At 40.6% G+C, this 18,059-nt stretch overlaps 1 protein-coding gene across 17 annotated transcripts in view; it reads right to left on the minus strand.

The window, feature by feature from the left end:
• The window catches only part of LOC129732246 (neuroligin-4, X-linked), a 492,846-nt gene that overhangs the window by 237,004 nt on the left and 237,783 nt on the right, over positions 1 to 18,059 (minus strand). For 12 of the 17 annotated variants that reach the window (XM_055692930.1, XM_055692927.1, XM_055692923.1 and 9 more), the window contains one exon: positions 10,414 to 10,572. The exons of 1 other annotated variant lie outside the window; for it this stretch is intronic. In XM_055692930.1, the coding sequence (XP_055548905.1) occupies positions 10,414 to 10,572 (159 nt within the window). Of the gene's footprint in view, positions 1 to 10,232; positions 10,393 to 10,413; positions 10,573 to 18,059 lie in introns of all 17 variants that reach the window. 4 more of the 17 variants (XM_055692937.1, XM_055692939.1, XM_055692940.1 and 1 more) reach the window with 3 other exon arrangements.

Consider the following 18,059-nt stretch of genomic DNA (forward strand, 5'->3'; position numbering starts at 1 on the left):
TGGAATTTAGTGACACATTTGTATTTTTTTTTTTATTAAAGGGTGGTGGGGGTTAACAACCCTAAGTATTTTAGCTTAAGTATTTATGATAAATATTAGTAAATAATGAGTATGTGTGTCCAATCACAATTGGTAACAACACTGTTAGAAATTTGTAATTTTAATTGTTAAAATTTGTTTGCTTTCGCAGTTAGGACTTATCATTCGTGGGGATTCAAACCTACTTGTCAAGATTATAAGATGATTATAGATCTATAGTGCGCTGCCAAAACTGTCGCTCGATTTTAGGTAGAGTTCTCAGACTTCTTGATATGATGTTTTTGATACTACTCCCCTACTTTTCATAAGGCATTACTGTAATTTGTTTTCAGACAGTTCTTTCACAACCAGAGGGTTTCCAGCTACAATTCTTTGAATTAAATCTATGCTCTGAGAATAAAAAATTCTTCCACCTGTGAAAAATTCTTGGTTTGCCAAATACGTGACTAAATTGAATTCAGATTCATATGGTATGGATTTACTCCTATATCACAAAAAAAATCACACAGGAAACGATCGGACGAAAATGGTGTTTACTGGCCGTCCAAAAACATGCTTAGTTTGGTAAAAAATGATGAATCTGTTGCGGATAAGTAGAGTTTTGCCACGTTTTTGCTCAACTAAGCAAATAAACTTCAAATCAAAGCTGCAATGTAACCTTTCAAAATATGTATATTTCATACAAGTTGACGACTGGTGACAATGTAATAAGATATCTGGAGTTGCGATATATCAGTTGCATGTAAACATGTAAACATAATTGTAACAATGAATGATTGAGTAAAGTTACTGGGCGGCATAGAAGTTACACTTGTAGAATTTATTATATACAACTGGGTTAGATAATCAAAATCATTTATTGGTTCTGTCATCAACATCTTTCACAGCTAGTTCATCATTTCCAAACATGTCGTCCATGGTTACTACACGCAAAACTTTTCCTTAATACTTCAAAAGCAACAGCGCAAAATTGCCTTTTGGGTAACAATTCTATTTCCAAGAAGGCAATAAAGTTCTTCCCCAGTCAAGTAACAACACATACTGTCATATATTTTGCAAGTTTTACGGAAGTAAGAGTATCTAATAATGGTCGTTTCAACCACATGCAAAGTTTTTTTTGTCGAAAAATGCTCCCTTTTCATCTCCAGTCAAGAAAAATCACACACCGTCGCATGTGTTGCACATGTTAGGCCTGAAACATGCTGAACGCCAACGCTAGCGATCGGGCGAGATTCTTGCCGTAGGTTAATCAACAGCCGTAAGTAGATCTGTTCATTAACCTACGGCAAGAATCTCGCCCGATCGTTCGCGTTGGCGTTTAGCATGTTTCAGGCCTTATTAGTTTTTGCTATCTCCAATTCATCCGGTGTGCACGTATTAGCTCGCTCGTTGTATGCATACGGAGAAAAAATATGTATACATGCGGAGAAAAAATATGACAAGAGCTGCCAAGCAGCATTTTTCCTCGGCATACAGTATGCAAACGTTGATGATTTCAAAAACTTCAAATGCGTTTTGAAATCACATCACGATCTGTAAACTGCGTTAGAGGTGTTTGAAGATACAAAACTCGTGCCCGTCAATAACAACATTCGCAAATCCGGCAACTCTAATGGTACTATATATTTCCATTTCAAGTCAACACTGGGGATTTCCCTGTGGGGAACGAAACGAAAGTGTATCTAATTAGACATTTGAGGTTGACGGTTGAGATTCTAAATATGTGTGAAAAAGGGGAAATAAATAAACCTGATCGTTACATCAATACAAATGCAGGGAGTGAAATCTCGATACATATGTATTGCGGTTCTTTGTTGTATGTTCGCCGGCAGAAACACATACAAGCGTGCAGCCGTCATAAATTTTGTTACTTTTTGGTTATTACACTTTGTGTATAAGTTGCAATAGAGTAACAAAACCTTCTTCGTTTCTGTTGGGTGTGCATTTGGGTACAATGTATTATATATCTCTACAACGCGTGGTCCGACCATCTATAAAAAGGTAGCAATTTTATTACCTTCACTTTCTCTCAATTTGTTATATTGTACAATATAGCAAATGCTTGTTTCCATCGTGGTCATTCCTTTGCAAGATTAGCAGTATCAAGTGGCTGTGGCAAACGCATATCGAAACCAGACGCCATCTTTAACTTCCTTTTAGAGGAACTTTTCCTCCGCTTACAACTTGTTATTCCGAGACTTCAGGTTCAGTCAACAGAAATACTGGGGCATATCCAACTACCCCACTTCTGACACCATGTAGAATTTATCATATACAACTGGTTTAGATAATTAAAATCATTTATTGGTTCTAATTTGTATGTCGTACATCTGTTGGGTTCGATTAGCTTTTCTTGACTGACGCAGTTTTTCTTGTGTTACACAAAAGTAAACCTACGACAAATATGACAAATATGTGGCATTTTCTTCTTTCATTTAACCAATATTTCACAGTAACTGCAATAAGTTTACTGTGCAACTTTCCATTTCTTTTTCGAATATAAGTTATAAATGTTGCTTGGGTAAGGAATCCATCAACAATAGATTTGGTACTAACAGATCAAAGGCATGTATGTAATAAATTGATCACATATGCTGACTTTAATTCTGACCATCTTCCAATAACTTTTTCTATATCACATGAATCAGTTTCAAACCCTATGAGCTCTGTTTTTAATTATCACAAGGCTAATTGGGAAAGATATAAAACTCATAATGAGCTGGATTTGCAAAACGAAGTGAATATTGATTCCGCTTTGGAAGCATTAAAATGTGCGATTATTGATGCCAGGAATTATTCTGTTCCAAAGACTCAAGTGAAATTTGATTCACCAATAATTGACGAAAATTTTAAACTTCTAATTCATTTAAAAAATGTCAGCAGACGTTCTCGTGACCCTATTTTCAAAACTATTTATAAAGATTTATAGAAAGAAATTGATCATAGATTTACTCTTCTGAGAAATCAAAATTTTGAGACTCTAGTTGAAAAATTGAAGCCATATTCCAAACCCTTTTGGAAGCTGTCGAAGATTCCTAAGAAACCTTCAAAGCCTATTCCAGTTTTAAAAGATGGTGAACGTTTTTTGTATCTAATGAACAAAAGGCTCGAAGACTTACTCAGCAGTTTGAAAGTGTTCATAACTCAAATTTGGATTTTGTGAGTCCAATTGAAAATAAAGTCACACGACAATTCGATTTAATTTCTTCCCAGTTTTTTTTACCTGCAATAATAATTGAAACTAACTTGAATGAAATTAAATCAATTATTTAAAAATTCAAAAATATGAAAGCACCTGGTGACGAAGGAATCTTTACAACAAGACGAAGGAATCTATACAAGAGTATACAAGCAAAGTGCATCAAATATACGAAATGTTTATATCCTCTCATTGAACGGAAAATTACATTTTTTCTAACAGTGTTCAGAAGTCACCATTTGTGATTGGACACACATACTCATTATTTACTTATATTTATCATAAATACTTAAGCTACTAACAACCCCCCCCCCCCCCCTTATAAAAGAAGACAACAAACTTTTTACTAGTTTTAGTGTACAATGTAAGATATTCGAATCAAGTGTTTCACAGCAAGTGCAATAGAGTATCAACGGTAAAATTTATATGAGTAAATCAATGTTATAATTTCATTCACCTTATATGAAACATTCACAGATGAAATGCCGAAAAACAACCTCAAACGCCATCATTGCTTATTCGGCAGCCGAACAGATAAGTCGAGATTTCTGTTTGCTCTGCAGTTTACCGTATTAAATTCCCGCTTTATTTTAGCGTTCGCGTCGCAGTGCAGTGTTGTGGTGGTGATACGCTGTGGGTGCTAACGAGTGCGCTACGATCAGCGTTTGTGTTAATTTTCCCCCTAGCAGCTGAGGAGTGCTGTAGTGGTGCTGCGCGTGTGCTGGTACGTGTCGTGCCGGTCCGAGTGTGGATATTCCGTCTCGCAGCAGTGAAGGTCAACTCGATTGGTGGTGGATCCCCACAGGGGAAAAAGCAAGCGGTTTCGCTGCTTTGCTGTTGGAGCGACAGCGTAACCGGTGCTGGTTCACATCTACATATAAAAGATAAGTGTCAACCATTCTTTTCTCTGTTCCTTTCCTATATGTATATACATACATATTTCGGTTTTGGATTCGCTTAGTCATTTTTTTTTTCTTATATATAGCCGCTTTCTTTACATTTAGGAATATAAGTATTCAACTGCATATATCTTATAACTCTTAACGACAGATAGTTCACAGCCGCTCCATGGCGGCGGGTGGATTGTCTATCCCTCCGGACCTCTCATCCGGTTCAGGGGGTGAAGAGTCCGAAATGGATTTCTCTGACATCCCGAAAAACGATGTAGATGGCTTCTTTGACGTTATAAAAAAACGAAAAAGAGCGCGCAAAACTATCTCGCCTGTGCCACCCACTAATGATGTAACAGTTCGGGTGAAGAAATATAAGGAAGACCAACCTGGACTTCGTTGGGTAGTTTTCTTCCGGCCCAGAAACAAACCCCTAAAGGTCGTTCAGATTTGTAAACTTCTGCGAAAAAGATATACCAGCTTGGTAGAGGTTTGTAAAGTTAAAGCCGATAAACTGAAGGCCACATTTTCTGATCTTCAACATGCAAATGCAGTTGTTGAAGATCAAAACTTTACGATCGAGTACCGGGTGTATATTCCGGCTCGAGCAACTGAGTCATAACGGAACCCGATCTCAAAAAAGGAGTTATGGAAGGAGCGGGTCGTTTCAAAAACCCGAACCTCCCAGAAATTAAAGTCTTAGAGTGCCGGAGAATGTACTCTAAGGACAACATGGGCAGCTACTCTCCGAACGATTCGTTTCGAGTCACCTCGAAGGGAAAGTGCTCCCAGATTTCTTCGAGCTGTACAAGCTCAGACTACCGGTACGACTTTTTATCCCAAAAGTCATGTCGTGTACAAATTGTCTGCAGCTAGGGCACACGAAAACCTACTGCAGCAATAAAACCAAATGCTGCAAGTGTGGGGAAATCATGGAGAGTAACCATGCTTGTAGTGAACAGGAAGCAAAATGCTCCCTATGTGGCGGTAGCCCACACAAAGTCGAGACGTGCGAAAAATATAAGCTACGGTTTGACGCACTGAAAAAATCGACAAAACAACGTAGTAAGCAGTCTTTCGCACAGATGCTAAAGACTGCCCTACAGCAGGAAGAAAATCGTTACTCCAGTTTGGAGAACGATGATTCGAATGATGACGAGGAGGATTATCAACCACTCCCGTCAACCGGAGCTGTGCGAAAACGGCCAAGTGCATCTTCTCCTAAACTCCCCAGAAAGGAGCAGAAGAAGACGCTAACTGATACTCCACAAGGTTCCGCTCCAAAGCAAAATGCTAAAGCGACTCCTCCTGGTTTCAGAGTTAACTACGATCAGGAGTTTCCTAAACCTCCAGGGAAACAATCTGCTACCACCCCTAAACTGTCAACGGAGTCTGAAATACCGTCTACTGATGGGCGTATTTCATTCAAAATGATCGTTGAATGGATATTCACCACTTTTGGTTTATCCGATGCTCTTAAAAGTATGATTTCGGCTTGGCTTCCAACAATTTGCATGTTGGGTAAGCAACTAAGCACCAAATGGCCCCTCCTCGCGTTCGTATCCTCCGATGTCTAAATCAGACAGCCGAAGTGACGAATCGACAACAAGGATCATACAATGGAACTGTAGAAGCTTGATCCCCAAATTAGATAAATTTAAACTCCTGCTTCACGATAGCAAATGCGATATTTTCGCGCTATCTGAAACATGGTTATCAACTGATACGACACTAGCCGTTCAAGACTTCAATATCATCCGTTTAGACCGAGGAAACTCTTATGGCGGAGTGCTCCTTGGTATAAAAAAATGCTACCCATTCTTCCGAATTCCTCTCCCAGCAATTGATGGCATAGAAATTGTTGCTTGCCATATAACAGTTGCTGGTGAGAGCCTTACGGTCGCATCAGTCTACATTCCACCTAGAGCTATTATAAACCGGTTGCAGCTAACACAAATAACGGAACTGCTGCCGACTCCACGCCTTATCCTGGGAGATTTCAATTCTCACGGTATAGCGTGGGGAGCACCTGGAGATGATAACCGGGCTATTCTTATTGAAAGCTTACTAGACGAGTTCGATATGACCCTATTGAACATACCTGGGTTAGATACAAGAATAGCAAGGCCTCCAGTACGAGAGAGCACTTTAGATTTATCTATGTGTTCCTCCTCAATAGCTTTGGATTGTAAATGGGAGATTATTCAAGATCCCCATGGTAGTGATCATTTGCCAATAAGTATTTCGATTATGAGCAGGCTTCAGTCTGTTACCACAGTCGAAGTAGAGTATGATCTCACCCGGAATATTGATTGGGAAAAATTCTCGAACATGATATCCCAGGAGCTCGAAACAACCGACGAGCTTTCTCCATCAGACGAATACAACTTCCTTGCGACATTAGTTTTAGATAGCGCGTTGCAATCTCAGACGAGGCCCGCCCCTGAGAACAAGTTGAAAATTCGCCCTAACAAACAATGGTGGGACAAAGAATGCACCGAGATGAAAAAAACTCTGAAAAAAGCATACCTAGCATTCAGGAAAGATCATTCCATTCAACTTTTTGATCAGTTTAGAGAGCTGGAACTGGAACAGGCTAAACTGCACAAACTGAAAAAAAGATCATACTGGCAAAATTTCATAAGCACGTTACCCAGAGATGCTTCTATGAGCTATCTCTGGAATACGGCTCGAAAAATGCGCAATAGGTCCGACAGTAATGAGGCTAATGAATACTCTGAACGTTGGATCTATGATTTCGCGAAAAAGGTATGCCCAGACGCTGTCCCATCACAGCAAATATTCAGCGATACAACGGCTATTGAAGAACCAGAATTTACCATGTTGGAGACAGGTTAAGATTATCGCAATCAAAAAGCCAGACAAACCTGCCGCAGATCACCGCTCGTACAGGCCGATTGCGATGCTCTCATGCATACGCAAATTGCTTGAAAAAATGATCCTGCGTAGACTTGACAACTGGGCAGAAACAACTAACCAACTATCAGAGACCCAGTTCGGCTTTCGTAGGGGCAAGGGCCCTAACGATTGCCTGGCATTGCTAGCCACAGAAGCGGAAATGGCTCTTGGCAGCAAACAACAAATGACCTCGGTTTTCCTGGATATCACAGGCGCATTTGACTCAGTTTCAATCGAAATTCTTTCCGAGAAACTGCATCAGAGAGGATTCTCCCCTATATTAACAAACTTTTTGATCAACCTGCTGTCTGAAAAGCATTTACTTTTCAACCACGGTTCTTCAACAATAACACGAACAAGCTACATGGGTCTCCCCCAAGGCTCTTGTCTGAGTCCGCTGTTGTACAACTTCTACATCAATGACATCGACACATGCTTGACGGACGGCTGTACAATGCGCCAGTTAGCTGACGACTGCGTTGTATCAGTCACGGCGACTCTAGCTGTAGACATGAAAAACAGCCTGCAAAATACGCTAGATTATCTGACCGGTTGGGCCAGTTGTCTTGGAATCGAATTCTCGCTTGAAAAAACGGAGATGGTAGTCTTTTCAAAAAAGCGACCACCACCTCGCTTCGAGCTAGTTCTGTCCGGAATACCCATCACTCAGTCACCTAGCTTCAAGTATCTAGGAGTATGGTATGACTCTAAGTGCACATGGGAAAAACATATCAATTACCTGAAGCAAAGATGCCAACCGAGAATTAATTTTCTTCGGATGGTAACAGGAACATCATGGGGAGCGCATCCAGAGGATTTAATACGACTCTACCAAACCACTATTCTGCCCGTAATAGAATACGGCAGCATATGCTTCAGAGGAGTCGCAGCCTCACACATGCTGAAGCTAGAGAGGATACAATACCGTTGTTTGCGTATCGCTCTAGGCTGCATGCAATCGACACATACCATGTCTCTAGAGGTCATTGCGGGAGTACTACCACTCAAAGAGAGGCTATTCGAGTTGGCTCTTCGTTTCCTCATCAGATCGGAGATAGCAAACCCAATGATAATCGAGAACTATGAGAGGTGTTTGGAAGTTGTTCAGAAACCCTGTATGTCAGTATACCAGCGGTTCATGACCATGGAGATAAACCCTTCGGTTGTTGCTCCATCCCGTGAGATTTCAACATCGCTCAACAATTCTTCTGATGTATTTGATTTGACGATGAAACTAGAAATCCATGGAATTCCCGAACACCTTAAACCAACAGTTGTGCCATTAATATTTTCGGCAAAATTCGGCCACCTCCCAGAACAGAACTCCTTTTTCACGGACGGATCTGTGATGGATGGACAATCCGGATATGGCGTTTTTAACACAGATCATCACATATCCCGCAAACTGGCACAGCCTTGCTCCATATATGTAGCTGAATTAGCTGCCATACACAATTCGCTGCGAATTATCGAGCTCAAGACACCAAGCAATTATTTCATCTTCTCGGACAGCCTCAGTTCAATCGAAGCTCTCCGATCGATTAAACCGGTCAAGCACCCGTCCTATTTCCTTCCGGAAATTAGACGGATATTAGAAGTGCTGGTTGATCGGTCTTTCATTATCCGCTTTGTGTGGGTCCCCTCTCATTGCTCAATCCCAGGCAATGAAGAAGCTGATTTATTAGCGAAAAGGGGTGCCATAGAAGGAGATATATTTGAAAGACCGATCATCTATACCGAGTATTTTCACTTGCCTCGACAACTGGCCCTGGCAAACTGGCAGGAAAAATGGGATAAAGACGATCTTGGGCGATAGATGCACTCGATTTCGCCCAAAGTGTCTACAAAAGCTTGGTTCAAAGGGTTAGATTTAACTCGAGATTTCATTCGAGTTATTTCGCGCCTAATGTCCAATCACTATGTTGCAAACGCACACCTCTATCGAATAAACTTAGTCGATAGTAATCTGTGCGAATGTGGAGGGTACGAAGATATTGACCACATAGTCTTCGTATGCCCTAAGTACCACAGAGCAAGGGCCAAGCTTATAGATTCTCTCCGGAAACAGAAAGTGACGTTTACAATGCAAGTACGGGATGTGCTTGCTAGCCGCAACCCCGCGCTTGTAATACCCATTTACGACTTTTTAAGAGATATCAAGTATCGAATTTGATTATCTCTATGCTTTCTCTCCTAATTTCTCCCAACACAACAATCTTAAAAAGTTTCACACTAATTCTGTTTTTTTTTTCTTCTTTCTTTCGTTCATCTTTTTTATAGAAACATGAATCATCGCTTCTTTTTGAGAGACATGATCCACCGAACTTAGATATAAGTTTTGATTTCAAAGAGATAAGGAACCATCACCCTCAACGAATAGTAGTAAGGATTAGTATTTAGTTATAAAGAGAAAAACTTTGATGTTGATGTTAGTCGTAGGCTTAAATGACATGTATTTTTAAATTGTATTTTTGAAAGAGAAAAGATGAGAGGGTTTTTATGCCTGTTTGAGGAGGAGCAGTCGGGATACAGGCTCTACTCAAGCTGGCTTTTCCCTACTCCAAAAGATATTCGGCCCCGTTATGCTTCGCGGTTGGGCCTTAATAAATATTAGAGTTTAAAAAAAAAAAAAAACCTCAAACGTAAAATTAGAAGATGGAGACGGAGAGTTATCACTCTTCGAAAACAAGTTATTATTTTTTTTGGTTTTACCAGCCGCTGGCAGGATAAGAAGCAAAACACCAACAAGAACGTAATGAAACTTCGATGAAGGGACAATATGGGTCGGTATTAGCATGGTTGAAAAAAGCCTATTTGTTTTATTTTCAACGAATGAATGAAGTAATGTGTATTCCGCAAATGTAATGAACGAGAACATGTTTTTTCACGCACTGAAAACTACAAAAAAGTTTCTGTAGCATCACGAAATTTTAGTTCTAGAGTGGACAGTCTGCAGTCTTGATTTGAATAGGATAAAAAATGTTTGGGGTTGAAACTGCTACTCAACTAAAACAGACAATCAAAAATGAATTGTCTGAACTTCATCTATAGATTTTAGAAAGTTCAATAACTTCTATGTCACGAAGACTACAAGCATTAAATTGTGTTTTTTAAAAATACTAGAAAAAAAAACAATTATCGCACTCATGCTTATTTTCATATCTAAAAACAAAAATAGAACTTACTTATCTGAAAACATATACAATCTAACAAACAACTAAGTTCTTACAAAAAAAGCTGCTTCATGCATCAGCGGTGTACATCGACCATCGAGTTCAAATTAGCCCAAACGTCGTTTGTCTTTATACTTTTTTCCAGCAGTGTGTAATGATTTGGAATGCGATGCTATAAATAAAAATCAATTACCTAACACACCTAACCTAAAATTTATTGTAACAAGAATCACGTCTCCTACTGCTGCCAGAACTGAGCCATCATACAGGTTACCAGAGCTCCATTCGTATGATTCACCATGTATATAAACTATAGTAGCTTTTGGTGGTCCGTATGGTTCGACTGATTCGCCTGCAAAAAGTTATAAAATAATTTTCAATGTAAAGATATTTCATTATTATATAATAAAATAGAGGCAGTGTCTAGTTAACAAAGCTTCAACGTCACGTAATTGAGTCATTCCTAGAGAAAACACTGAAGGAGCAGTTAGAAACTTCAAGACATTATAAAACGTAGTGAATCTCTGAACTGAAGGAAAAGATAATTCAGTACGTTCTAAGACACGGAGATAAAGTGAATTTCATAACTTTTACAAATTTAAAAATGTGAATTAACTCATTAGAAAATATTAACTCTTCAATCAAGTTTTTATTTCATCCTGAAAAGGACAATTTGTTGTTCATTTTAGTATCGGATAAGATGCCGATCACATCTTTGCGTTATCACTGACAGTGTGAATAAAGTATTCCTTGTGATTAAATAAACAGTGAAAAGCTGAATTAACACTCAAAACTAGACGGCTCACGTGTGGTCAAAATGAGCCAACTTTTCATTGAATGCATTTACTAGTGCCCACTATCGCACAGAGACTGCATTTCACTAAAGTGTCTCACTGCATCAGCCGCTAACGATGCTGAGATCCGCTGCAACTAGTGCGCCATCCATGACCATGTCACAGTTGTGGCCGCTATACGCTGCCATTGGTATCCACTGTCCCTGCATCAGCTGGCCCAGCTGCTATTGTTGCTGGAATCCGCTGCAACTAGTGCGCTCTCCATTGCTACTCCACAGCTGTGGCCGCTTTCCGCCATCGCTGGTATCCACTGCACTGCTAGTGCTGCTGCTAAGGGAGGACGACTGCTGTTGTCGCTGTCTTGAACTATTATGAGCGGCTTCGGCTGAAACAGGCTCTCATATAGGCCAAATAGCATGTTATAAATTCCAAGGTATATGATTCGACCGTGCTTGGGAAGCAATCATATAACGACCAATCAGATGTCGAATTTTTCGTTTTGACAAGGCTTGACTATTTTCAATAGTACAATAGTGTGAATGATAAAATTACAATAATCTTCTTTTGGGAAGAATATTAGAAGATTTTCCAATCTATTGCTGCAAGAACGAAGGAAAACCATTGAATACTAAACGTTTTATTAGCATTTAAAATTAGACATATTTTTCACTTTTTTCGGTTTTAGATTTTCATTTCACATCCCTATGTAGCCGAACTTCCTGAGAGAAGTATTCTACTTCAAAAAATACACCTTGATACTTTCTGCTGGATTTTTTTTTCACTCTAAATAACGAATTTCTGGTATCTTGGTATAATCGAAACGTCACTGTGCTTATTTATAGGTCAGACTCGATTATATATTATTTAAGGTTCATCTTTTCAAAGTAGGAAAATTCTGCCTGACGCAGTTGCTCTTATTGATATTATTTCTTCGTTTCTGAGATATACCCATGCACCATTCAATATGGGTTTTTAAAAACCGGGGTGTTATATCCAGATGACTACTTCTGGTTGCCTGAATACATACTAAAATAATCAATCTGGGTATTTCAAAGGCAACATTCTGTTTCTAAACAACAGCCTAAAAGACCAAATATCATCCAATATGAGAATTTGTGCAACGATATGATACCCAGAGGCCAAAAATCAACTTCAGACGCCATTTAAAATTTTTGAATAGTAGCTTCCAGTTTCATTACCAAATGTGAGTTCTTCAATAACTGTGATAATGCCCAGAGGCCGGGAATCAACTCCATACTTAATTTTGAAATCTAATTTTGCGAAACAACTGGAAAACTGTTGAAATGGCAAGTTTTTTATATATATATATATATATATATATATATATATATATATATATATATATATATATATATATATATATATATATATATATATATATATATATATATATATATATATATATATATATATATATATATATATATATATATATATATATATATATATATATATTCATTGCTTATTCGGCAGCCGAACAGATAAGTCGAGATTTCTGTTTGCTCTGCAGTTTACCGTATTAAATTCCCGCTTTATTTTAGCGTTCGCGTCGCAGTGCAGTGTTGTGGTGGTGATACGCTGTGGGTGCTAACGAGTGCGCTACGATCAGCGTTTGTGTTAATTTCCCCCCTAGCAGCTGAGGAGTGCTGTAGTGGTGCTGCGCGTGTGCTGGTACGTGTCGTGCCGGTCCGAGTGTGGATATTCCGTCTCGCAGCAGTGAAGGTCAACTCGATTGGTGGTGGATCCCCACAGGGGAAAAAGCAAGCGGTTTCGCTGCTTTGCTGTTGGAGCGACAGCGTAACCGGTGCTGGTTCACAACTACATATAAAAGATAAGTGTCAACCATTCTTTTCTCTGTTCCTTTCCTATATATATATATACATACATATTTCGGTTTTGGATTCGCTTAGTCATTTTTTTTTTCTTATATATAGTCGCTTTCTTTACATTTAGGAATATAAGTATTCAACTGCATATATCTTATAACTCTTAACGACAGATAGTTCACAGCCGCTCCATGGCGGCGGGTGGATTGTCTATCCCTCCGGACCTCTCATCCGGTTCAGGGGGTGAAGAGTCCGAAATGGATTTCTCTGACATCCCGAAAAACGATGTAGATGGCTTCTTTGACGTTATAAAAAAACGAAAAAGAGCGCGCAAAACTGTCTCGCCTGTGCCACCCACTAATGATGTAACAGTTCGGGTGAAGAAATATAAGGAAGACCAACTTGGACTTCGTTGGGTAGTTTTCTTCCGGCCCAGAAACAAACCCCTAAAGGTCGTTCAGATTTGTAAACTTCTGCGAAAAAGATATACCAGCTTGGTAGAGGTTTGTAAAGTTAAAGCCGATAAACTGAAGGCCACATTTTCTGATCTTCAACATGCAAATGCAGTTGTTGAAGATCAAAACTTTACGATCGAGTACCGGGTGTATATTCCGGCTCGAGCAACTGAGATCGAGGGCGTCATAACGGAACCCGATCTCACAGAGAAAGAAGTTATGGAAGGAGCGGGTCGTTTCAAAAACCCGAACCTCCCAGAAATTAAAGTCTTAGAGTGCCGGAGAATGTACTCTAAGGACAACATGGGCAGCTACTCTCCGAACGATTCGTTTCGAGTCACCTCGAAGGGAAAGTGCTCCCAGATTTCTTCGAGCTGTACAAGCTCAGACTACCGGTACGACTTTTTATCCCAAAAGTCATGTCGTGTACAAATTGTCTGCAGCTAGGGCACACGAAAACCTACTGCAGCAATAAAACCAAATGCTGCAAGTGTGGGGAAATCATGGAGAGTAACCATGCTTGTAGTGAACAGGAAGCAAAATGCTCCCTATGTGGCGGTAGCCCACACAAAGTCGAGACGTGCGAAAAATATAAGCTACGGTTTGACGCACTGAAAAAATCGACAAAACAACGTAGTAAGCAGTCTTTCGCACAGATGCTAAAGACTGCCCTACAGCAGGAAGAAAATCGTTACTCCAGTTTGGAGAACGATGATTCGAATGATGACGAGGAGGATTATCAACCACTCCCGTCAACCGGAGCTGTGCGAAAACGGCCAAGTGCATCTTCTCCTAAACTCCCCAGAAAGGAGCAGAAGAAGACGCTAACTGATACTCCACAAGGTTCCGCTCCAAAGCAAAATGCTAAAGCGACTCCTCCTGGTTTCAGAGTTAACTACGATCAGGAGTTTCCTAAACCTCCAGGGAAACAATCTGCTACCACCCCTAAACTGTCAACGGAGTCTGAAATACCGTCTAACTGATGGGCGTATTTCATTCAAAATGATCGTTGAATGGATATTCACCACTTTTGGTTTATCCGATGCTCTTAAAAGTATGATTTCGGCTTGGCTTCCAACAATTTGCATGTTGGGTAAGCAACTAAGCACCAAATGGCCCCTCCTCGCGTTCGTATCCTTCGATGTCTAAATCAGACAGCCGAAGTGACGAATCGACAACAAGGATCATACAATGGAACTGTAGAAGCTTGATCCCCAAATTAGATAAATTTAAACTCCTGCTTTACGATAGCAAATGCGATATTTTCGCGCTATCTGAAACATGGTTATCAACTGATACGACACTAGCCGTTCAAGACTTCAATATCATCCGTTTAGACCGAGGAAACTCTTATGGCGGAGTGCTCCTTGGTATAAAAAAATGCTACCCATTCTTCCGAATTCCTCTCCCAGCAATTGATGGCATAGAAATTGTTGCTTGCCATATAACAGTTGCTAGTGAGAGCCTTACGGTCGCATCAGTCTACATTCCACCTAGAGCTATTATAAACCGGTTGCAGCTAACACAAATAACGGAACTGCTGCCGACTCCACGCCTTATCCTGGGAGATTTCAATTCTCACGGTATAGCGTGGGGAGCACCTGGAGATGATAACCGGGCTATTCTTATTGAAAGCTTACTAGACGAGTTCGATATGACCCTATTGAACATACCTGGGTTAGCTACAAGAATAGCAAGGCCTCCAGTACGAGAGAGCACTTTAGATTTATCTATGTGTTCCTCCTCAATAGCTTTGGATTGTAAATGGGAGATTATTCAAGATCCCCATGGTAGTGATCATTTGCCAATAAGTATTTCGATTATGAGCAGGCTCCAGTCTGTTACCACAGTCGAAGTAGAGTATGATCTCACCCGGAATATTGATTGGGAAAAATTCTCGAACATGATATCCCAGGAGCTCGAAACAACCGACGAGCTTTCTCCATCAGACGAATACAACTTCCTTGCGACATTAGTTTTAGATAGCGCGTTGCAATCTCAGACGAGGCCCGCCCCTGAGAACAAGTTGAAAATTCGCCCTAACAAACAATGGTGGGACAAAGAATGCACCGAGATGAAAAAAACTCTGAAAAAAGCATACCTAGCATTCAGGAAAGATCATTCCATTCAACTTTTTGATCAGTTTAGAGAGCTGGAACTGGAACAGGCTAAACTGCACAAACTGAAAAAAAGATCATACTGGCAAAATTTCATAAGCACGTTACCCAGAGATGCTTCTATGAGCTATCTCTGGAATACGGCTCGAAAAATGCGCAATAGGTCCGACAGTAATGAGGCTAATGAATACTCTGAACGTTGGATCTATGATTTCGCGAAAAAGGTATGCCCAGATGCTGTCCCATCACAGCAAAAATTCAGCGATACAACGGCTATTGAAGAACCAGAATTTACCATGTTGGAGTTTTCAATTGCCCTCGCGTCTTGCAAGAATAAGGCTCCAGGACCGGACAGGATCAAATTTAATTTGATGAAAAACCTGCCGGACTCGGCCAAGCTACGATTTCTTAAACTGTTTAATAAGCTAATCAGGAACAATATGATTCCGGAAGCTTGGAGACAGGTTAAGATTATCGCAATCAAAAAGCCAGACAAACCTGCCGCAGATCACCGCTCGTACAGGCCGATTGCGATGCTCTCATGCATACGCAAATTGCTTGAAAAAATGATCCTGCGTAGACTTGACAACTGGGCAGAAACAACTAACCAACTATCAGAGACCCAGTTCGGCTTTCGTAGGGGCAAGGGCCCTAACGATTGCCTGGCATTGCTAGCCACAGAAGCGGAAATGGCTCTTGGCAGCAAACAACAAATGACCTCGGTTTTCCTGGATATCACAGGCGCATTTGACTCAGTTTCAATCGAAATTCTTTCCGAGAAACTGCATCAGAGAGGATTCTCCCCTATATTAACAAACTTTTTGATCAACCTGCTGTCTGAAAAGCATTTACTTTTCAACCACGGTTCTTCAACAATAACACGAACAAGCTACATGGGTCTCCCCCAAGGCTCTTGTCTGAGTCCGCTGTTGTACAACTTCTACATCAGTGACATCGACACATGCTTGACGGACGGCTGTACAATGCGCCAGTTAGCTGACGACTGCGTTGTATCAGTCACGGCGACTCTAGCTGTAGACATGAAAAACAGCCTGCAAAATACGCTAGATTATCTGACCGGTTGGGCCAGTTGTCTTGGAATCGAATTCTCGCTTGAAAAAACGGAGATGGTAGTCTTTTCAAAAAAGCGACCACCACCTCGCTTCGAGCTAGTTCTGTCCGGAATACCCATCACTCAGTCACCTAGCTTCAAGTATCTAGGAGTATGGTATGACTCTAAGTGCACATGGGAAAAACATATCAATTACCTGAAGCAAAGATGCCAACCGAGAATTAATTTTCTTCGGATGGTAACAGGAACATCATGGGGAGCGCATCCAGAGGATTTAATACGACTCTACCAAACCACTATTCTGCCCGTAATAGAATACGGCAGCATATGCTTCAGAGGAGTCGCAGCCTCACACATGCTGAAGCTAGAGAGGATACAATACCGTTGTTTGCGTATCGCTCTAGGCTGCATGCAATCGACACATACCATGTCTCTAGAGGTCATTGCGGGAGTACTACCACTCAAAGAGAGGCTATTCGAGTTGGCTCTTCGTTTCCTCATCAGATCGGAGATAGCAAACCCAATGATAATCGAGAACTATGAGAGGCGTTTGGAAGTTGTTCAGAAACCCTGTATGTCAGTATACCAGCGGTTCATGACCATGGAGATAAACCCTTCGGTTGTTGCTCCATCCCGTGAGATTTCAACATCGCTCAACAATTCTTCTGTTGTATTTGATTTGACGATGAAACTAGAAATCCATGGAATTCCCGAACACCTTAAACCAACAGTTGTGCCATTAATATTTTCGGCAAAATTCGGCCACCTCCCAGAACAGAACTCCTTTTTCACGGACGGATCTGTGATGGATGGACAATCCGGATATGGCGTTTTTAACACAGATCATCACATATCCCGCAAACTGGCACAGCCTTGCTCCATATATGTAGCTGAATTAGCTGCCATACACAATTCGCTGCGAATTATCGAGCTCAAGACACCAGGCAATTATTTCATCTTCTCGGACAGCCTCAGTTCAATCGAAGCTCTCCGATCGATTAAACCGGTCAAGCACCCGTCCTATTTCCTTCCGGAAATTAGACGGATATTAGAAGTGCTGGTTGATCGGTCTTTCATTATCCGCTTTGTGTGGGTCCCCTCTCATTGCTCAATCCCAGGCAATGAAGAAGCTGATTTATTAGCGAAAAGGGGTGCCATAGAAGGAGATATATTTGATAGACCGATCATCTATACCGAGTATTTTCACTTGCCTCGACAACTGGCCCTGGCAAACTGGCAGGAAAAATGGGATAAAGACGATCTTGGGCGATGGATGCACTCGATTTCGCCCAAAGTGTCTACAAAAGCTTGGTTCAAAGGGTTAGATTTAACTCGAGATTTCATTCGAGTTATTTCGCGCCTAATGTCCAATCACTATGTTGCAAACGCACACCTCTATCGAATAAACTTAGTCGATAGTAATCTGTGCGAATGTGGAGGGTACGAAGATATTGACCACATAGTCTTCGTATGCCCTAAGTACCACAGAGCAAGGGCCAAGCTTATAGATTCTCTCTGGAAACAGAAAGTGACGTTTACAATGCAAGTACGGGA

The sequence above is a fragment of the Wyeomyia smithii genome, chromosome 3, assembly GCF_029784165.1.
Source record: "Wyeomyia smithii strain HCP4-BCI-WySm-NY-G18 chromosome 3, ASM2978416v1, whole genome shotgun sequence".
Lineage (NCBI taxonomy): Eukaryota > Metazoa > Arthropoda > Insecta > Diptera > Culicidae > Wyeomyia > Wyeomyia smithii.